General features: G+C 41.2%; 1 protein-coding gene across 1 annotated transcript in view; it reads left to right on the top strand.

The window, feature by feature from the left end:
* The window catches only part of COL4A1 (collagen type IV alpha 1 chain), a 227,669-nt gene that overhangs the window by 175,183 nt on the left and 29,566 nt on the right, over positions 1–22,920 (top strand). Inside the window, 17 exon segments of the mRNA XM_038392118.2 lie at positions 2,120–2,203; positions 3,630–3,700; positions 5,782–5,973; positions 7,460–7,628; positions 8,605–8,697; positions 8,808–8,816; positions 8,819–8,857; positions 8,860–8,910; positions 10,738–10,835; positions 11,057–11,207; positions 11,586–11,699; positions 12,168–12,335; positions 13,638–13,727; positions 15,739–15,891; positions 18,919–19,017; positions 19,111–19,200; positions 22,506–22,645. Of these exon segments, the coding sequence (XP_038248046.1) occupies positions 2,120–2,203; positions 3,630–3,700; positions 5,782–5,973; positions 7,460–7,628; positions 8,605–8,697; positions 8,808–8,816; positions 8,819–8,857; positions 8,860–8,910; positions 10,738–10,835; positions 11,057–11,207; positions 11,586–11,699; positions 12,168–12,335; positions 13,638–13,727; positions 15,739–15,891; positions 18,919–19,017; positions 19,111–19,200; positions 22,506–22,645 (1,811 nt within the window).

The following is a 22,920-nucleotide window of genomic DNA, read 5'->3' as shown; positions in this document are numbered from 1 at the left end:
TTAGCCTCATTAGGGTCCTCACCTCAGAAACCTCCGGCTTAAGTCCCCCTTTCACCTCATGAGGAGAAGTGATTTGAAGAGGGATCTGCCACCTCTCTGGTAAAGGCATTCACCTTTGGGCTGTGTGGTGCTGCCTCAGTCTCTCCTATTGAAGCAGTTCCATTGTGGATAATAATTAGTCATTTAAGCCGGGGAACCAGATCCTGGGTCTCCGACATTCTAGGTGAGTGCCTTAACCACCAGGCTATAGAGTCATCTCATGGTTGTGCATGAGCTTTCTTACCCTGCCCCCTGCATCAGGCCCAGCATGCAAGTTAGGCAGATGTACACGTATCTTCCCCAGTTTGTAAATCACTCTGGGGCTTAGGCGGGAGATAAGCACTTGAACACCTGGAGGCAGGCAGCAGTGTGTATGCCCAGAGGCAGAAACATAGGCACCAAGGGAACTTTTTACTGCAAAACCTTAAGTGCTGGTGAGTTAGGCACCTACTAGATTCAGCCGGAATGTTGTGAATCGTAGTGGATGCTAAAACTGGGACTTAGGCACCTAAACCCAGACTTAGTTGCCTAAATACCTTTGTGAATCTAGGCCAATATGTTTTTTAACGTTAGGAAAATACTAAAGATGCTAAAGCGAATCCGGAGATTATGTCAGGTTCTGCATTGATTCATATGTAACCTATTGAAATTGATAGGGTTACACAGGGTGTTAAATTAGCACAGGCTGTTAAATCAGCACAGAGTTTGGTTGACCAAAGGCCTGACTGCAAGGTGCTGAGGTTCTCCTGCTTTCCCCCAGGAATGAGAGAATTTAAACCTTGCAGGATCCAGGTCTGAGTCATGAAACAGAAATTTAATTCTTTCATTATATTACTGAGGAATCACAGTATATTGCGAAAGTTGTAGAGCTTTTCATGTGCTTCATTTTGGAAAGCCAAGAGGCTGAACTCAAATCAGTTTCTTTAAAGAAAATTCCACTTAAAAATGCTCTAACAGAAGTATCCTTTTACTTGTGAGTCAGAGTCACACAGTATAGCACGAACAGCCAATCAAATTCAGGCTGAGCTCACCTAGAGGCAGGCTTTTTGGCCAAACCCTCTGTAGTGCTGTGTCTACTACTTTCCTTCATCCATTATTTTACCAATATGTTGCTTTTAGAGATTTCTGCTTTTGTTCCATTGTGGCTGGGTGTGCTCAGCCTGACTTGAGTAGGGAGACTTCTAAAAAACCAATGTGTTTTCGAGTGACAACATCAAAAGCTATTGAAAATAAAGATTTTATTTATTCTATAGTACAGTGGTTAATTTATAGGGTGAAGTATAGAAAACTAGAAAGACGGCAGCACTTGCTGAGAAACAGTCTCCATTTCAATGCTCTTCTCAACTGTAATTTTCTTACATATATTTACCTTCAAGTTTCATTTCCCTGTCTGCAATGCCAATTGCCTTTGCCCACTGATCCATAGTGATCTTGCTTTCTCAGATCCATTGATATGTCCAAATTCATTTCTCTCTCAAGGATAAAACATTACTTTTCTTACAGAGCAGGTATCCTATCCTTTAATAAGCAACAAAGCAGCCCACATTTTCCTCCTCCTGGCCCTTCTTTTGCTTGGGTTCAGAGAAAAGCTAAGGGCTGAACTCTGTAAATGGGTATGTCTCTGTTGATTTTAGCAGGGCTGGTATAAATGTGCAAAACACCACTGAAATCAATGGGTTTGCCCTCATTTACACCAGTAGAGAATTTGGTCCCAAAGTATCTTTGCAGTCACTGTTTCTCCAAACCCACCAAATCTTTGTGAGTTCCAGAGTCCCCATTTTTCCCCTCTTATCTAATTTTGTTTTTAAATCTGGCACATACTACACTAGTTCTTGTCTGTTCAGCCAGATTATCTTTTTCCCCTTCCCATTAATAAAGTTTTACATATCAGTACTGTCACACTAAAGGAATTGAAGTTTTTTTAAAAAGACAATTAAAATTTTAAAATAAATTTGCTCATAAAATCTAATTTAAGCATTTAGCTAACAAATTTACTTTCTCTCAATCAACATACGTCTGAAGGGTGTTTTCTTCTTAAAGGATCTGCTTGTAGTCTTAAGTCTTTTTTTTATTTTTGCAGGTGATAAAGGTGATGGTTGTGCCTTGTGTGATGTATCTGGGCTTCCTGGACATCCCGGGCCACAAGGGCCACCGGGTCCATCAGGTAAAAACCAAAAGCTATACAAACAAAGCAGAATTAGAACTCTTCATCCGCATGTGTCATAAATTAATATTTTTCCATTAATCGACTCATTACTGAAAATAATGAAAGAGCAGGATTTTCCATAATGCTCGGTAGTGGCCTAACTCTTTCTTCCATTGAAATCAACAAGTGTTTACTATTGACTTCAAAAGGAACAGAACTTGGGCAACTCTGAGGCACTTTTGAAAGCCTGACCTAAATGTTGTTTTCCCAAGGATTCTGAAAGGGCAATCTGAATTTGAAAAGAGTTGTCAATACCAGTAGCCATATGTAGTATTTTTCTTCATTAATCTTTCTCTTGGTGGTGGGGACCTGACTGGTTTTCAGTAGGACTTCAACCATAATCATCCTGCTTTTAAAGTTTGCAACCTAGAAATCGCACACGCTCAGAACTGTGCTGAGATCTGATATTGAATTGAATTATTAAGGCCAGATCATGGTTGACCCTGATACTGCAACTTAGGTTTCTCAGAGGGAGTAGGACTTTCTCTTCCATCCTTGGGCATCATGGTGTTGAGATATCCTTTTGTAGTATCGGGACCTATGATTTTAATAAAACCATTTTTTTCTTGAAAAATATATTGCTTGCCTTTAAAGTGATTTTAACCCTTCCCCCATGTTTTCGTATTATTATATTCCTGGGAATATTTTTAAATACTATTTTATATCCATTTATGATTTTACAGTAAATTTTGATTATAGGTCCAAATTTTGGTGGTAGCATGGGCAGCCACCAGAAGAAATTGTGTTTGGCAGAGGGGCTGCTGGATAAAAATTAACCTTTTCTGTTTAAATCCCTCTGTAAACCTAGAAAGTGACGGGTCTACAAACAATATGTAATAAGAGCCCTAGAGAGGTTCAGGGGAATTATTCTGCACATTTTATGTACTCTGACCTAGCATTAAGCCCTAAACGCATCCCTGGTCTCCAGTATTGACTACAGCTGCCAAACAGAAATTATCAGTCTGGAGAATAATTGCTGTCTGTCAGAAAATAGGTACATGTGAACAATGCTTTTGTATTATATATGTGCACTGTGTTTGGGAGGTGGTGAAACAGAATGAAAATTCTGTGGTGATTCAGTGAATTGCACTCTGGAAATGGCAGTTCCAATTATTGGGCTGAATTCAGAGCATGCTGCCCAACTTACATAATTGAGTTGTGTGCTATGTATCATCTTTACAGGCCTCTTACACATATACTGGGTTAGATCCTGAGCTCTGTTATGCCCAGGCAACTTCATTAATTTCAATAGAGTCACATTGGTGTAACTGAGGGCAGAATTGGGCATCATTTGAGAAGGACCTCAGAGCCTCTAAAACACAGTAAGCTATAATGTAAACGTATCTATAGTAAATATTGTTTTCTTTTTCATATTCTTTTTAAGGCTTTCCAGGACAGCCAGGAGCCAAAGGAGATAGGGGTATGCCTGGACTCACTGGTCTTCAAGGGGTTCCTGTAAGTAAATGTTTTTCAAACATTTCATATTTATTTTCTGTTAGGCTTGTCACAGGAGACACTCAGTGCTACTGTGTAGTAGCCCCATTAACTGGTGCTAAAGGATTTGTTGTGTGTATTAAAATAAATTAGGTAGTAGTGTGGTTTAATTTACAGTAATGTAAATGGGATCTTTGGGGGAGCGGGAAAATAGCAAAATGAATTCTCTACTATTTTTAATCATTTCTTGAGTAACATAGCATAAGCTTTTACTGTGAATATTGCTAAACCTTTACATCTCTTCCTTCTCCTTTAGTCTCCTTTCACCCTCTCTTCAAACAAGGATTTGCTGGTATCCTGGATGCTTTTAACTTTGTTTTGCTTGGAAAAGTTAAAAGAGATTCATTAAACAGCTGGTGAGTTAGCTTTTAGTTTAGCTTAGGTAGGCTAGAGAGAGCCCAGCTTGGCAGGCTCACATTGCTGGAGGCCATGCCTGATCCACCACCCACTAAATCCAGTGGAAAGATTCCTATTGATTTAAAAGGGACGCTGGTTCAGGCCCGAAGGGTGGAAGCACAGCATATATTAGCAAGAGGAAGTTTCCCTTTGAAGTTTCACTCAGCTTCACTTCCTTAGTGACTGGACCCTTTCATTTTTCTTTTTCAATTAGAGAAAATGTTTCCATGAAAGAATTATCCATAGGTTCAGGATAATACGTAGGGAGCTCTAAGAATGGGTGGAAGCCCTTTAAGTACAATTAGTTCATTAAATTGTAAGCTGTTCATCGCAGGAACTATATTTTCCTTGGGTAGCTCAAATAAAACAAGGTAGACAAGGAGAATGGAACATTCATCATGTGATAATTAGCCTTTACTCTTGTTTCATTAACTAGACTTACATAAGTGATAGATGAAATTTAGTAGACAATCTGTTAGGAACTGCAAGAAAAGTGTGTGTGTGTGTGTGTGTGTGTGTGTGTGTGTGTGTGCGCGTGTAAATACTACAGAGATAAGAATGATTTTTTAATTTATTGTATATTTGTTCATTGATTTTTTTAATAATAAAGATGAAAATTAAAAAGAAACAAAATGCTCTACTGGGAGCTGCATTGACAGATAAAAGCTCTTGATTTGGCCTTTCTGTGACTGGGAAGTCCTGTTGATGTAGGGGAAGAAAGAGAAGGAGAAATGACTTCTAAGCAAGAACAAAAAAAATTCTCCTGTGATGCTTCCCAGGGGTACTCAAGGTTATAAGGCACCTTGCTACAATCTGCCCTAAGCGTGAGGAAGCCTTGCCTTTGCCTGCTGAGGGTCAGCTTCCCAACCCCACCAGTCATGGGCAACACAAGCACTCTCCTCCAGGCATGCACAGGCCCCACTCTCTCTCTGCAGGTTAGCGATAGGCAAGCTACAACCGTCGAGCCCTCCGAGCTTCCTCCCGGAGTGACCAGCCCCTGGTCCACTGGACACACACAGAATTCACAAATTTGCTACTCCCAAAGGAATAGCATACCCCAGTTTACTAGTTTCACCTCAGGATCACCACTCTGCTCAACTCACAGCACTTAGATTTGTTTATAGTGAAAACAGTGTTAGCTTATCAACAAGAACAGAGATTCAAGTAATAGCAAGTAGGTAGAAGTATTAGAAACAATTAGTTACATATAAAACAAAATCAGATATGCTTGTTATCAAAGTATAACTGGAAGAATGGCTATATTAAGAATAACCAAATTACTTGACATTGAGGCCTTATAGAAGGTGAACTCTGAATCCTTGTGGTCAATATATGAACAATTAGAGTACCATTTTCCATAACATGGCCTTTAGTTCCTATTTGAACAATTAATACAACCTTCAAAATTAGAAAACTGTGGTAAAAGATGTAAGGAGACCAAGAAAGAAAAGTTTCGGTTATGATGGCCATTATCAGTTAATTCGCATTCTCTGTCCTGGCAAATCCACTCTTTTTGCTTACTGTTCAGTGTCTGAGATGAATGTTAGGAGTTTTTCTTTACACTTGAAGATTTTTTTTTCTTTTTGGCTGGGAAAAGAATGCACTAAAAAGGCTTTGAATGGTGCTGGAATTGTGTATAATTTCAGGGTTCTCCAGGTGTGCCAGGACTGATTGGTAGCCCAGGAGCAAAGGGAGAGCCCGGAGACATTTACTTTGATTCTAATCTAAAAGGTGATAAAGGAGATCCTGGATTCCCAGGGCAACCAGGTGTTCCTGGAAGAGAAGGAAGGCCAGGGAGAGATGGCCTGCCAGGTCTCCAGGGCCCTAAAGGCGCATCGGTATGTGTGTGTGTCTATATTTTTTGCATGCTATCTTCTAGCTCACTAATTAAATGTAATTGTTATATACTATGCAGTTTATGTTTACTTGTCTCATTCTTTGGGCCAAATTCTCACACCCTGACTCATTTGAGTAGAGCCCTACTCCTCAATGGAGGATTTCAGTGGGACTGCTGAGGAGTAAGGGTGTAAGAATGAGGCCCATACTACTAAACAGCTAAGAATGTTTGCATGACAGTAGGGTCACTGAGCTACATTCGGGCTCTGAGTATATGCTATGGGAGTAAGTAAGGCTTACTTAGATGATGTGGCCTGGTGCCTGGGAATAACCAGACCTACTTGCCCTATATTGCTTCCTCCCCAGAACTGTGGTGAATGGGCAGAGCTGGTTCATTTTTCCCCTCCCCAGAAAATTGCTGGCAAAATCACGGGGGTAGTTGTAGACCAGCAATAAATTACTACCCCCGGGATCAAGGAGAAGGTAGAGGAGGCACTGTGACTCAGAGGTGTGTCTCTGAGTCAGTGTTTCTCAGGGCTTATCCTGGGCAGGTGCCGTTTACCTGCAATACTTTGGTGAGGGCTCTGCTGATAGAGCAGAATCTAGCCCATTATTCAAGGAATGGTCTTCTTCTGCTTGAGTTATGATGTGGAGAGATCACAATCATTTTCACAGCAGCCACTTCCAATATCTGTAGTTAGATATGTCACTGCAGTTTTGGGAAATTTGAATGCCATATTTCTTGCCTTTTAGAAAATACCTGTCAGGGGCATTTGGCATATAATTTACTTTAAGCTTACCTGTTTGTCTCATAAATGCCCCTGATGGGCAGGTTGTTGGCTCCTTTTCTGTACTGTCCCTATTCTGAGATATCCTATAGAGTAAGAACCAGCAAACTGTAATTTCAGAGAACCTGAAAGAGGAAACATGGTTCTGAATGCCCCACTTATGCTTTCTATTTGAGGCATTTAGCACAGAACTCTAAACTGGATTCACTTTTCTTGCTACAATTTCCTATTTTAAATAAAAGAAATCACCCAAAAAAAGTGGAATTCTGTATTTCTGAAATTCTCGGGTTTTTTATTTCTAAAATCCAGATACTTCCTTGAAGTCAGTTACTATTTGTGGTGCTGATCTGGGACTGTATAAGTCAACATTCAGCAATTTAAATCCTAGTTGGAAATGATGGTGTATTCATCAGAGAACTGGTCATTAAATGGCCCCTTCACTGCATTCTGCAACAGGTGTAACTTCCAAGTGCTCTTCCATATGAGACCCAGTCCTGCTTCCAATGAAGTCAGTGGTAAAATGTCCATTGGCTTCAGTGATGCAAACTGGGGCCCAAAGAGTACATTGCAGTGAATCCAGTCTAGAAGCCATAAAATCCTAGATGAATCTGACAAAGACCAGTAAGCTTTTTAGATCACTTGTAAGGCATTATCAGTGTGAGAGGTACTGTAAATGTTACTGCTTTCTTCCTAAACTTAGGGTACAATTGGGCTGAAAGGAGAACGTGGTCCCCCTGGCTCAAGTGGATTTCCTGGGATACGTGGTGAAAGAGGCCAGCCTGGTCTTCCAGGGGTAGGACCTGCTGGGCCAGCTGGTGACAAAGGAGATAAAGGTTTTCCAGGAAACCCAGGTGTACCAGGCCGCCCAGGTAACAGTCTAGATACTGAGAGGGAGGAAATGATGTTTTTTCTTTAACAGATATATGTGTCATAAGAAATTGAGGTAGATGAGACCTATTAGGTCATCAGCATTTGTTCTTTACAGTGTATTTTGCAGCCCTGAATGCTTACAGATAGTTTCCTTACAGAGTCTCCCAGAACAAAGCAGGGAGATCATTAGTCCCTTTTGTCTTAACATTACTCTTCCCACTCCACAAATTCAACCCCATCCTTTCAGAGGTAAGAAATGTATCTGAATTATGCTATCAGACACTGGGCACAGGCCTGTGGAAGAGTTACTGTGTAAACTGCCCCACTCCAGGAGAACCCCCAAGAAGGGTCATGATTCTCATCCTGAGGAGTTACTATTCCTGTCCTGCTCCCTCTTGATCCTGAGGGGTAGTAATTTGTGGTTGGTCCGTACCTTGATACCCTCACTCACAAGAAATCCTACTGTAGTTACTAGGGGTACTCAATGTGAGTAAGGGTGTCAGAATCTCAATGCACTGGCCTGAGAGTAAGGATACATGCAGCCAAACATCGGCCCATTTCCCATGTACTCCACACCCACTTATGTGCCCAAAACCAATATCTGATTAACCCACACAGCTTTGTAAGGGTATTTTGTACACATACCCTTTACTCCTTTCCACTGGCATGTCATTTAAGTAACAATCTAGCCCTTTGGGACTGGTGCACCTGTGTCAGTGGGTCTTGGTGAGTTCACATGGCAGATACAGATTTGTGGCAGTCAAAATGACAGCCAGAATTCTTTAGGTTTCATGCATTTTTTTCATGCTTTGGCCTTTTTCATCTTCCAGTTAGTGCACTGGAAATGAGTAGTAAAAACAGGAAAACAAAAACCAATGGGCAGCTCAAGTACCTCAGAATATATACACCCCCTTGTGTACTAATACATTTGCCTTTTTATTTGTAAGTATTGATTCATCATCTTCATCTTCCTAGGGCCAAAGGGTGAAGCAGGACAAGTCATTCCTCTGCCTGGTCCCCCAGGGTCAGATGGTCTCCCAGGGCCGCCTGGCTTCTCTGGAGTCCAAGGTATAATTATCTCTTGAATTTTCTCTCTGTTGCTAGTAAAGGATTTCCCACCCCACAAAGCTGTTTTTTGCATAAGTGCGTAATATACTGTGTCTGTCTTGTTTTCAAAGGTGACAGGGGGATCCTGGGTTTCCAGGAAAACCTGGACTTCCAGGAGAAAAAGTGCTGTTGGGCAGCCAGGAATAGGATTCCCTGGGCCTCCTGGCCCTAAAGGTAAGAAAACTACACCATAACAAGTCTTTCACCATATATGTCTGTCTCTTAGTTAAGAGTGAGGACTAAATATTCGTATTTTGGTTTTCTCATCTAACGTATGGAAGATATACTTCATAGCACTGCTCTCACTCTTTCAGGGCTGGATTGTGACCCAGCGTTGTGAAGCAAGGGTAGGGAGTAATGGCAAGTAACCCCCCTTTCCTCAAATCCCCATTGCATTTGCATTATTGCTCACTTTATTGTGAATCCAAGCTGCATATCTGTTATGTGACTAGCAGATGAGCTGGAAGGAGTTGTCAGGCTATCTGGAGTGACTTAAGGGCATGAGTACCAACCTCAGGGCAGAGTGTGAAGAAGCAGGGCACAAACCCCAAATTGGTTGCGAGTTCTAACTCAGATTTCACTTGCCTTTGTGATAGATGGTCCCTTACCCCAAAAATCACAACAATGTTCAGTTTATTCCCAGTTCCAAAGGACTGATCACTTAGCCCAGGTCAATTGCAGGTTAGATCCCACACAAAAGACAACACCTGTAGCCAATCCTATAATACATTTAATAAAGGTTTATTGCTAAGAAAAAGAAATGAGGAGTTATTCACAAGGTTAAAGCAAACAACCATACACACACAAATTACTTATATGCTTAGGTTCCAAAAGATAATAGAAACTTCTATAATAAGCATCCTCTGTGTGTCTTTTGGGCTAACCCAGGCTAAATGGCTCGGGATCCCTTGCTTATGCTTAGAAATCTTGTCTTCTCAAAGTCCAAGCAGCATAGTGATCCAGTTTCTTCTTGTCAGGGATTTTTGTTCCCTTCCCCCAAAGTTCAAGCTGTCTCTGCTTCATAGAGGGGGAGAGGACAGGGGAGGATCAATTAACCAAGTATTTTGTCCTCTGATGTTCCACAATGGTTTGTCTGGTGTCTATGGACCTTCTTTTGTTGGGCAGGAGATAACACCTCTGATGGTAAACCAGTATTTCACACTTGGTAATGCTTCTCTCCTGACTGTGGGGTTTACAGCTTCAGAGCAAACACTTCTACAGTTACAGAGCAAACACCCAAATATTACCTTATAACATGGGATAGAGATATAAGTGGCATGAGCTGGCACCTGGTCTGCCAGCCTCACAGAAGTTCTAAAGGGGAGGGGAATGAGCAGGACTTTGGTTCCACCCACGTCTGACTCATCAATTAGTGGATCTAGAAGTGAGGAAATAAGTTGCATCCAGTGAAGGGCTTCAGTAGATTGCTTTACCCTCGGAATAAGGAGCAAGAAATGAATTATGTCTCATAATTGCAACTCCTTTCCTGAATTTCTCCTGGGGCAGCACAGCTATGCACCATCCCTTGACGGGCTGAGCATCAAAGCTGAATCTAGCTTTTTTCATGGAAAAGGAGATGCATTTATGATTATGCAAAGCATACTGGTGCTCTGTGAGGTCTACTTTAAATGATGTGCAGAAGTTCAGAAAGTTTTCTACAATGCATTCTTTCCTTTAAAGGAGGAATGTTTTTTCTAAATGAGGTGAATCTGTGCAAATATTAATTTAACATCAGTCATTAAATACATATATTACTTCATTCACCCAAGATGAAATCCTGCAAGTGCTGAGCACCCTAAATTTTATTGAAGTAATTGAGATTTGGGAGTGCACAGCCCCTCTCAAGAGGTGCTCAGATCCTTACAAGTTTGGCATTTGAGGAGACCAACTTGACCCTGTTTAATATCTCTAGGTGAGTGTGATTAGTTCATTTAAAAGGCAGAAGAAACTTTAGGGTTAACTTACTGAGACCCTGATTATGTGTGTGTGTTTGTTTTGTAGGTTTCCCAGGTCAGCCTGGCACATCAGGTCAGCCAGGGGCTCAAGGGCGTCCTGGCTTTGATGGTTTACCAGGCACACCGGGTTTACCTGGTCAAAAAGTGAGTGTTTGCAGTTTACGTTGTTCTTTTCAATTACTATTTGTGTGATCAGCAATACAGAGCTGTTGCTGGTACTAAGTATAGTAGGCCAACTCCTCATCTGGAGTAATTTAGCATATGTACAGAGAAGACCGGTATGATGTTCTGCCTCCAAATTGCTTAATTTAGAACACTTGATTTATTGTACATTGACTCCTAATGTATATTATTTGCACCTTAAGGGTGACCCTGGAGTGGGCCTCCCGGGTCCTAAAGGATTACCAGGGCTACAGGGTCCAGCTGGCTTTCCTGGAGAAAAAGGAAATGCTGGTTTGCCTGGCTTACGAGGAGAGCAAGGATTTCCAGGTGTACCTGGTCAGCCAGGAATCCAAGGTAATTAAAAAAAATCAGTTACAGCTCATTAGTAGTAACTTTTTTTTACACTTTTTAAAAATAAATCTTAAAGGTTGAAATTCACATATAGGCAGAAAGCCAGCAAAAGACCAGTGCACCACTTAAACTTCCAGATATAATATCCATTTTCCTTCCCTCTCTGCCTCCTTCCTACCCACCTGGCTGTGCAGCCCTTCCTCTCCCCATTGCTTTTGGAACAGCCATGAAGGAAACACTAATGACTTAAATGATGCCTTTTGCCGGCCCTTTGCACGGGGGGATGAACGTCACTCAAAGTCCCTGTCTACTATCTGCACCAAACAAACTAAAAAAGTAATATGGCAAAATAATTGATTTAAGCTTTATTTTTCCCTGTAGGTGACCCAGGTTCAGCAGGATTACCAGGTTCACAAGGTGCCCCAGGTGTGCCAGGAATAGGCCCTCTGGGGTCCCCTGGACCTGCAGGAGAACCAGGGCCACAGGGACCAACAGGTGATACAAAATACTTGCTGGTTTTGTGTGTTCTTCCTTTTTCATTTATATCTGGAATCGATTTTATGGATCTTATGGGCATTAATATGGGGGAAAGGGGTAGGCTGCTTTTATAATATTTTCCAGCCTTTTAAAAGTGTAAACTCCGTGGATAAGAATCTTTAGAAAACCAGAATATCAGGCTTCATCTCTGTGACCTAAAACTGATGGTTGATGCACAGCTTCCTCACTAAATCTCTGCAGGCTGCACGTACCAGCTGATGTTGCAGATTAAAAATAGAAATGGATAAGATTGCAAAAGCACTTAGATTATGAGGATTTTTTCACTTTGTTTTCCTCTACTACTAAAGAAGTGTGCTTTGTTTTCTGCAACATGCACAATTTACAGAACATATTTGTACTTTATACTGTAACCTAATAAATAAAGTCCTATGTGCTCTATTAAGGGTTGGGATTTTTTCCTTGTAGGACTTCCTGGAACAAAGGGAGAGAGGGGCTACCCAGGACTCCCAGGACTAGATATGCCAGGACCAAAAGGAGATAAGGGTAGCCCTGGCCAGAGTGGGCTACCAGGTCTGGTAGGTTTACCTGGCGTACCTGGTCCACAAGGAAAAGGTGGACTTTCAGGCTTTCCAGGTATGCATTTTTGCTTTCAGAAAATGTATCATTTGGGGTTTTTTTTGACTGTTTCAAATACTAATAGTAAATGAATGATCTGTTTTTTAAGTAAGCAAAACAAATTAAGAATAGTCTGTGGAGAAAACGTCTATCTTTTTTATTAAATAATAGTTGTGTGCAATTCTGTGTCATTATGCCACTTAGTTGTATGCCTATCATTGCAGTTAGGGTTTGATCCCGGAAGACGCTGAGTACTCAGGCTCTGATCCAGCAAAACACTTAAGCACATGCTTAACTCTAAGCATCTCCTTAAGTGTTCTGGTAGTTCGGAGCTAGATAGCTTTCAAGGTCAAGCCCTTAAATTGTGGCTAAGGCTCCACCTTTAAAAAACAAAAGGTGTTGCTGTTCTTCTGTCAGACTCATCCCTGATGTTTTATTGAGATCAAACATTGCCTAAACAAGTATTAACCTGGAGTAATTGTATTGTTACTGCAGCTGAGATTAGCATCTGACCCTCCATCTCATTACTTTGGAATTTTAAGGAATTGTCTCTATTTTGGATTGATCTTGATTCTCTACTTTTCATCTATTTTTTTTACTGTTTCTTTCTCTATCAATTTGGTTCTGAGATGTGGTTACTAATTTAACTGCCTCACTACAAACTATTTTAACAGCCAGCTGGGCTTGCCATGTATATGATATTATATATAAAACACCTGGCAAACAAACTGACAGGACAGAGCCCATAGTTCTCATTTAGCTTATTTTGGGTGGGATGGATGGGATTTAAATATTTCGAGTGGGATCAGTCATAAATTTGAAAATAAAATACAATAAAAGATTGTGGGAATCCTGTGCTAACAATTTTTAAAAAATCCAGCTGTATTTCTTGACCAAATTATTCTGTTTATATATATAACAAATATATATAATATATATTAAATTTGTTAAGAGATTATACTTGGATGATTAGGTTTTGTTTTCTGAGACATAAGGAACATATATTGTTTACTAGACATATTACTTATTTTTTTTATTAATGATTAATACCATGGACAGTACAAATTTTTTTACATAGAGGGTGACAAATATAATAGGTAATGGAATATAAAGTTGAGACAATATAGATCATGAATTATATAAGACTATACAATTGTTTAATAATTTATGTTTCTTTAAATTAGTTCATCCCATTTGATTTATCTTTTTTCAAGAGTTCAGTTCCTAATGTAATACAGGCAGTACGTCATTCAATTTCTGTTACTTATTTTATTTTAGTCAATTACATTTCTATTAAATATTATTTTGCTTTGGTTTCAGGCAACAAAGGAGAAATGGGAGTTATGGGAACCCCTGGAATCCCAGGTTCCCCCGGGCCACTAGGAAATCCAGGATTACGGGGTGAAAAAGGTAGGAATTTTTGACAAATGAAGTTCTAGCGAGACGTCATTAAGAGAGATTGCCTCCAATTAGAATATGAATCTGAAGTCATTTAAAAAATCCACTATGGATTTGGATGTTCCAGGGAGGACAGAATATTGGAATTAGGATCTGCATGTTAGATTGAGTTCCTATTTAGCATATTTACAATGTTAATGCAAGTTTAAAACTTTTTATCTAAGATATGGTATAGTCATTAGAGCAAAAGACACTGAGATAGGGGCACCAGAACTGGGGCGGGCAAGGGGCATCGGCTCTCCCACTTTTTGAAAGTTGACAGGCCTGGCCCATCCCCTTTTCACCTGGGGCCTGGTCCCCTGCCCCTCCTCTTCCCCCCAAGCCCCACCCCACAACCAGGCCAGAAGCTGGAGCCAGGTCGAGGTAAGAGCTACACAGGCAGCTGTGGGGTGCCACGGACCCTCCACCTGCCCTGGGTGGGGTGTCTGGGGGGCAAGAACATGGGCTGGGGGCTGATCTCAGCCCCCCACCCCAGGCAGGTGGAGGGACCTGGGCTCCCTGGCCAGGCTCCGGCTTCACTGGGCGGGGTGGGTCCACAGGGAGAGGAGATGGAGCAGGGGTGGGCCACACAGGGGATGGGCTCTTGTATACCCTCTCCCCCACTTTTAGGAAGACTCCATTGCTCCTGCACTGAACCACTGAGAGCACAGATTCTAAATGTATCAGACACATTTATTAAGCTCAGTTTTCAACTTTAATAGGCCATTCCTGTCCCAAAATACTTAAATTGGCACCTCAGCATGAATATGCATCAGTCTGAGCATCTATTTATGGGGTAGATGCCCTATACCTTTATGTATAACTCCACAATAAATGAATAGGTTTTATAGAAGTTTTAAATTTTTAAAAAGTGGCAGGAGTCTGGTTTTACCCCTCCCTGTTAGCAGGTCTTAGAACTGATTGGTTCCTGCTGACTCACTGTTGAAGACAAGGCTCATTAACTCCACCCTTGATAAAAGGCAGGTGGGAGCCAGAGGCTGGGGCTGAGAATTCCTAAAGAAGGAACCCCAGGGCATGACCACACTAATAAAATAAGTGTATTTTTGACATGTGTTAACAGGTCAAGATAAAACAGACTCCACCACTACGGTTTACCTTGACTAGCTAACACATATTAAAAATGCAACTGTCTTGACTACACTACGATTTTAACGTGTTAAAAATACATCTTATTTTCCTAGTGAAGACAAGGCCTTGGAAATAGCCACGTCTGGGGAGTAGGTGTGGACTGAAGTGTATGTTGTTTTGATTTGAGTGGCCTTGTTAGCAAAGCTGGACACCAAGAATAGGATGCACTAAGCCAGAGGTTTTTTCCATGCAAGAGCAGGTTAAGGACCAGCCAGATCAGGGAGGATTCAATAGAAATTACTCCAAAAAATATAGAATTTAAAGGAGAGTTAAATCCCTCCTATAGGTTCTTCTAACCATCCCATAGGATTCTATCATTAAATTTGCCTAGGTGGGTTTTAAAAAAAAAACTGTAGAAAGATTGTCATTAAATTCTATAAGACTTTGTCACAGGGGTATTTCTATAAGGTGCCTCCATTTGAAAATTGGGCACATTGTATCTGTTAGAGGAGGTAGGAGAGGGAATGACAATACCAGAAGCTTCCTTCCAATCCCAACCCCATTCTGCAGGGACAAGGTAGGTGAAAAAGTGGGAGGGCCACACCATCTGAAAGGTGCAGTGATTTAAATATCCTCCCAGGCCACTTCCTTAGGCAGGGCTGCTGTGGAGCCCTGGTCATAAATTAAAGCAGCTTTCTGGTTGGCAAAACTCAACCTCCCATGCAACACATGGGAACATGGAGTAAAAAATGCCCCATCCTGTCCCTGTGGAGGTAAATCAGGCTCCTCTGACCTTGGTATATTTAGCTCACAGTTTGAATTAATAATTACTTTGTTTTGCACATATCTGTCACACCATACATTACTGTGGTATTCTGGTATTCTCTCACTGCAGGTACTTCAGGTTTTCCGGGTACGTCAGGGCCACGAGGTGATCCTGGTTTCAAAGGGAGTAAAGGTGAAGTAGGTCTACCAGGAGAACCAGGAACCATAAAGATAACGGACATGGAAAATATGAAAGGTCAAAAGGGAGACCCAGGAGAAAAAGGTAACCTTTAATCTTTACATTTGGATAAGTACCGATCTTTATCTATTTATGTATTAAAGGTGATGCTTAGTTAAAGGTGATGCTTAGTGTTTGTCCTCTGTTACATTGTGGTTTTAGAAAGTCAGCTTTCAAAAATCAAAATCTAGGAGCTTCACTGTGACAGGTCTGGCACCGCAGCATCCCTTTGTGGCAGGGGTGGGTGGGGTGTTTGTACCTCGCCACTCAAGTTCCCACGCCCGCCCCTGTAAGGGTGTCCTGATGTGGCCTAATGGACAGTCTCCCCGCACATAATATGCCCCAAGTTTCCAAGCAGCGTGGCCCAATGGCCAGAGTCCATATAATATGCCCCGAGTTTCCGAGCAGCGTGGCCCAACGGCCAGAGTCCATATAATATGCCCCGAGTTTCCGAGCAGCGTGGCCCCACGGCCAGAGTCCATATTACTCGCCCCGAGTCTCAGAACAGCATGACCCCACAGCCAGAGTCCATATTACTCGCCCCGAGTCACAGGGCAGTGTGGCCCCACAGCCAGAGTCCATATTACTCGCCCCGAGTCACAGGGCAGTGTGGCCCCACAGCCAGAGTCCATATTACTCACCCCGAGTCACAGGGCAGTGTGGCCCCACGGCCAGAGTCCATATTACTCACCCCGAGTCACAGGGCAGTGTGGCCCCACGGCCAGAGTCCATATTACTCGCCCCAAGTCACAGGGCAGTGCAGCCCCACGGCCAGAGTCCATATTACTCGCCCCAAGTCACAGGGCAGTGCAGCCCCACGGCCAGAGTCCATATCACTTCCCCAAGTGACAGGAGGTTAATAGGGGGACCCAGGCCCACCCTCTCCACTGGGTCCCACTAGTGGTGAGGTTTCCCTTGCCCCAGCTCAGCAGGGATCCACCCGCAATACTCCAAGCATCCTTGCAGCTCCAACGCCATTTGTCTCTAGAGTTCCCCTGAGGCACTTCTTACCAGAACCACTGGATTCTCCACTTCAGGGGGTCCTCCGGTCTGCTCTCCTCCCATGGCATCCACCATCTGGGCTTCAGGGTGCGTCCCAACTTGGCTGGCCACTGGATCCAGGAGTACAGGTAGTCTCTCCTCAGGAGCCAGCAGTGTATCTCCAGTGGTCAGCCCCAACTGAGCAGCTCTGCAGGCTTTTATACCTGTTCTCCAGTTGGAGCATGCCCAGCAGAGTTTCCAGGGTGTGGCCTCCTCTGCAAGGAGGGAAGGGTTAACCCCTGCAGTACCAGTTTGGGGCCACTCTACGTCACATTCACATAGCCAACTAAACATTTATCTCCAAGTTTGTTCAACACTCTCGAGGGAAAGGTGTCATTCTGGTATATAGTGGCAAATTTAAAAGTTCAGCTGGTTTGCAGGAAATCAGTGGTTCTACCAATCATTTTTCTCATTTTAAACACATCCTTAAGAGAAAAAAGTATCTCTTGAACCAGCAGAATCTCTCACAACAGAAGAAACATTTTAAGTGTGTCCACAGTAACCGCAATAGCTGATCAGAAAATTAAAACCTTTGTTCTTGAAAAATATTAAAACCTCAAAGTTGTTTTCCTTTCAAAGGTTTTGAAATAGACCCAATTTTTTGTTGTTTTTTGTGCATCTTTTTCATTTTTATTTTTTTATAAAAATTATTATCAAATGATTATTGACATTTTGGTTTTAACACTAATCCATTTTTGGGTAAATTAAAACTTTCAGTGACCTTTTCATTAACCTTTTCAGTTGGGTAAAAGGCACCATTTTTCTTTTAATAATGAAATCTTTCAACAATGTTCGTTGAAAAAATTCAATTTCAAACAAAAGCCATTTTTCAACAAAGCTGCTTGTTTTAAAAATTTCAGTAGCTACTCTCCAGCACCCAGATTCCTTATTAAGACTAATTTATTGTACGATACTAACAAGAAGCGAATCAACTAACAAAATATAAAGGTAAAAAAATCTAATTCAGGGTGACCTTTCCTCTGTTATCAGAGGGGTAGCTATGTTAGTCTAGATCTGTAAAAGTGTCAAAGAGTCCTGTGGCACCTTATAGACTAACAGACATATTGGAGCATAAGCTTTCGTGGGTGAATACGCACTTCGTCGGATGCATGTAGTGGAAATTTCCAGAGGCAGGTATAAATATGTGAAAGCTTATGCTCCAATACATCTGTTAGTCTATAAGGTGCCACAGGACTCTTTGACACTTTTACAGATCTAGACTAACACAGCTACCCCTCTGATACCAGAGTCTGTAAGGTACCACAGGACTCTTTGCCGCCTTTCCTCTGGGTTTCTCTATATGTGCTGTCTTCTCTGTTTCTCTCTAAGATTGTCAGTTCCTTTGGAACTGTCTTCATTTTGTGTCTTGCAAAGAGAAATGATGCACAGGATAGTGGCCATAGCTTAGAAGCAAAGGCACCCCACTTATGTATGGACAATAGCATAAGGGGGCTCTTAGACAAAGGCCTAAAGTTAGGTAACTCAAGGTAGCAAGGGTTTTTACATTTGAGCCAACACGGAGGTCACTCAAGCAGCCTCTTATTCACAGACAGACCCCTCAATTACCTGCTTAGACAGCAAAATAGTCACCTCAGTCATTCACGTTGCAACCTGACACCGTCTGGTGTCTCATTACACATTACCATAATTAATAATAGGATACTAGCTTTCTACTAGATGTCTCAAATACATTTATCCATTCTGAATGTATTATGTTTCTTTTCATGCTCTTTTTCAAGATATACCTTGCCACATATGTTACAAAAGAAACCCAATACTGTGATTGTGTGCACTAACAACAAAGTTGACTTTGGTTACATATTCGTAGCTGGTGTGGCTTGTGTGCTAGATAACTTTTACAATGTTACTGCACTACATCTGAAGTTTGAATTCATCCATTTCCTTGTTTATTAGAGAGAAGTGACAACTGTGAAGATTCTCACAATGCAGGATTTGCCTATTACTGTACATGTAAGAGTAAAATTAATGAAAGAATTGAAAATTAGTTTTGGGATTTTTTTTGGTATCCAGGACAAGAAGGAACAATAGGAGAAAAGGGGAAAACAGGAGATTATGGTGTACCAGGAATGCCAGGGAAGGATGGTGAACCTGGCTTCCCGGGATTTCCAGGTATGTTTGCAGCTTTTAATAAATGTAACTAGCACAGACTTTTGTAATCTTTGTAAAACTAATGGAACTTGTAATACTTTTCATTGTTCATAGGACGAAAAGGTGATCAAGGCCCTCCAGGATACCCAGGTGACCCAGGATTTCCAGGACAAAAAGGGTCAATTGGAGAAATGGGTTTGCCAGGTACCACATAGTGTGAACTTAGCTTGTTGAGATATCTCATTCACAAAGATGTGCAAGAGTGGCTGGTCAAAATAGTGAAGGAAACACAGATCTTAAAATATTTAGGGATAGATTGAGCCTTTAACCAATAGTTGTCACCCCAGGAGAGATGCCCAGGAAGAAATTGTGACCTCCTCCTTACTTCAGAGGGGAATAACTTCCCTCAGCTGGTTGCAGGTTACATCCCACCTCATGCTGCCTCAGCTCTGCTGGCGAGCAGTTTGGAGTGGTGGGACAGTCCAGGCTCTACTCACTGATTACTCAGCACTGTGGCACACTGCTCCTGTTCTCCCCCTCTGCCAGGAATCGACATGTGGAAAGGCTCCACATGGCGTAGGGAACATATTGCCCCTTGTGCTCCTGTGTCTGGCCACATTCTGACCCTTGAAACCCTGAAGTTAAAAATAATTTATTATTAGTGCTCAGCCAAAGAAGATTTTCTTGTTAAACTATGTTATTTGCATAGATTGGATAACAGAGAGGATGCTATCCTTTCACCACTGGTTTAAATATGGCCCAAGTCAGTAGTGACCAAGGCTATGTCTACGCTTATGGCGGAGTGTAGAGTACATACTTTGCATGCCCCTCTCACACAGGTATAAATAGCAGTGTAGACGGTGAGGCACCGCTTAGGATATGTATGTACCCTACACAGCTCTCTACCTGCTGAAGCAGTGCCTCCCCCATCTACACTGCTATTTTTAGCAGGGTACTGTCCCATGCCGGAGCCTTTCCTCATTGCAGTGAAAGACTCCTGCAGCAGAGAAAGGCTCCAGCAGCTCCCCAGTGCTGGAGCCTTTTCCCGCCACAGGGAACTGCCAGAGCCTTTCTCCAGCACAGGGAAAGACTCTGGTAGTAGGGAAAAGTTCTGGCATGAATGAAGCAGCCAGGAAAGACTCTGGCAGCTCCCTGCTGCTGGAGTCTTTCCCTGCTGCCAAAGTCTTTCACTGCCACATGTAACTACGCACCGTAGTGTGGGTGCAGCCTGCTTTTCACTGTGATGTGTGGCTACATAAACCTTATGTGTTGCCACAAGGCCCAAAAGAATTTGCCATCTGACATTCATTCAGTGTCCTGTGTGAAAAGAGTTAGTTGTCTCAGTTCAGATTTTAGTGGATAAGTAGATCATAGCCTGCACTACTGTTGGGAGTCTGAACAGAGAGACCAAGGACCCAAGGGACATGAAAACTTGAACCACCTTTCACCTCTAGAGGTGGCTCTTTCAGAAGATGGTTGTCTGACGTTGTACGTTAGCAGATAGGATGTTGCACTGCCTATGCCTGTGCTGTAACTGTTCTATTATTAAATACAGAAGCTTAATTTTTCAGCTCTGCCAACTGGGACACCTTTTTTGAGCACCACAGTCACTTATTTTTCAAATGGGGAGCGGGGAACCTGCCTTGTAAAATCTTGTAATATCTTCAGGTCAAAACAGTCTGTAATCATACTTAAAACAGGTATTTTCCTGTATTTGTTGACAAAGCTAAAAGGGCATGCAGGCATAAACATGTTATCTATTTTGTACATTATAGCAACGGTTGGCAGAATTTGATTTTTATTTTTTAATCATTTTGACAGATAATATATATATTTATTTTTAAGCTTTTTTTAGCCATTTAAATTTTCACAGTTGTGGGAAATGCTGCGGGTTCAGATATTGGAGGGGGTCAGACAATAATTATTTAATGACAATTAACATTGAGATTCAAAAATTTAAAGCTTTATAATTGTTAAAACACAAATTGTCAACATCACAGTCAAAATATATAAAGTAAATATCCATAAATTGAACTCTAATAATTTCTGAAGCAGCATCTGTAAATTTCAATTATCACTGATAGAAATATTTTTTGTCTGTTTCAGTGTGTTTGGTGAAATCGACACTTACCAATATTTTCTAAGAAAAATCTAATCCTTCCAAGCCTAATTATAGCTTGAGGAAGCGAAATGGATAAATAATTCCAATTCTTTTTCTCCTAAATCTCTGAACTTTTTATCTGATTCAAAACAAATTGTATATTTTAAAAAAGATAAATTTGAAAAAGACAGATTATCCAGAAAATGTATCCAGAAAATGACATGACAGTTAAAATAAACAGCAAGGTTAGCTATTTCAGTGGTCACATTTAACCAGATTTAGGTAGGGGTAACTCATATGCAGGAAATGTAGGTTGAATTTTGAGTCCCCCCAGTTTTACATTGTTCCTTTATATAACAATAGAGATTTACCAAACCACTGGGCAAAATATTTAGGACCAGATACTTAGTTGATATCTGTCGTATAGGTCCATTGAATTCAACTGAGGATCTAAGCTGGCATAGATCAGTATAGCTTCACTGACTTCTATGGAGCTATGCCCCCAGCTGAAAATCTAGTCTCCAGGCCTTTGGTTTACACTCCTACATCAATATTTAAACAAATCTCTTAAAATGAGTTCCCAAATTCTGCATTCAAATCTCAGATCTGTGTATGAGGACAAAAATATCAGCACAATTACTTGTTTCAGGATCACAAGTAAGATTTGCACATACAATTCAGGCAGCCAGTTTTGAAAATGTTATGTATGTATCTTATAGATTTTGTCATAAAGTTGGAATGCATCCAACTGTGATAGAAATGTGGTGTCCTAGTGACAGTCTCTATTTTTTTAAAATAGAGGAATGCATCTTAACAGGGAACCCTATCTCAGTTAAAATTGGCTATTTGTTAGTTTATAACTAACATATTTGAGAAATCAAAGAAAAAAGATTGGAGGCCAAAAAATCAGTAACATCAAGGCTGGCTAATTTGTCATCCAACTTCTATTCTCATAAATTATTTAAATTAATTTTAATTGTTAGTCAAAACTGGCCTTTGAGATCATTGAGCAAGAGAAAGAAAAGGTGCATCACTAATTTGCTACTAGACATGGTAGGTAACCTGGAAATCATTCTGGTTCCATTGATCAGATAGGTATATTACAAATTGTACATGTCAGTTGCTCTTTATGGAAACCTGATTTTTTTTTTTTTTGCATTTGGTTGTGTGCATGGCTAAATCATATGCTCACTTCTGAACATATATGTATAATAAAACAGGGGAAGTACCAAAAACAAATCACTTTCTTAAATGGCTAGGTTTATCTCTGTTTACTAGATAGTACAGCAATTCACTTGTTTTCTAGTTCTAACATTCACAGTCGTTTCAAGGTAACATCTCAATAACAGATTTTTGTCTTTATTGCTAGGGTCCCACAGATTTAATATACTTTTTATTTTATTGTTAGGAACACCCGGAGAAAAAGGGGTGCCAGGTGTGCCAGGCTCACAAGGTATACCAGGGTACTCTGGATTACAAGGTGAAAAAGGAGAGAAAGGAGAATCGGGTATTCCAGGGATTGGAATTCCAGGTTCTCCGGGTGAAAAGGTATTTAAATCTCAAAAATGAATTGTCTCATTTCTAATAAGTACCTCAAAAGATTCATTTGTTCATAAGTTATTCTGTTAAATTTATATTTTGTTTATTTTAATATCTAAGTGGAAACTTCTTGTGTGTGTGTGTGTTTGTGTGTGTGTGTGTAAGAGGGGCCTGGTGGTTAGGGACATGGGAGTCCTGGGTTCAAGTCCCTGTTCTACTATGGACTTCCTGTATGACCTTGGGCAAGTCACTAACTTCTCTGTGTCTCAGTTCCCGATCTATAA

The sequence above is a fragment of the Dermochelys coriacea genome, chromosome 1 (genome assembly GCF_009764565.3).
Source record: "Dermochelys coriacea isolate rDerCor1 chromosome 1, rDerCor1.pri.v4, whole genome shotgun sequence".
NCBI classification, from domain to species: domain Eukaryota; kingdom Metazoa; phylum Chordata; order Testudines; family Dermochelyidae; genus Dermochelys; species Dermochelys coriacea.
Note: the sequence above shows the minus strand (reverse complement) of the source record. Positions and strands in the feature narration are given on the sequence as shown.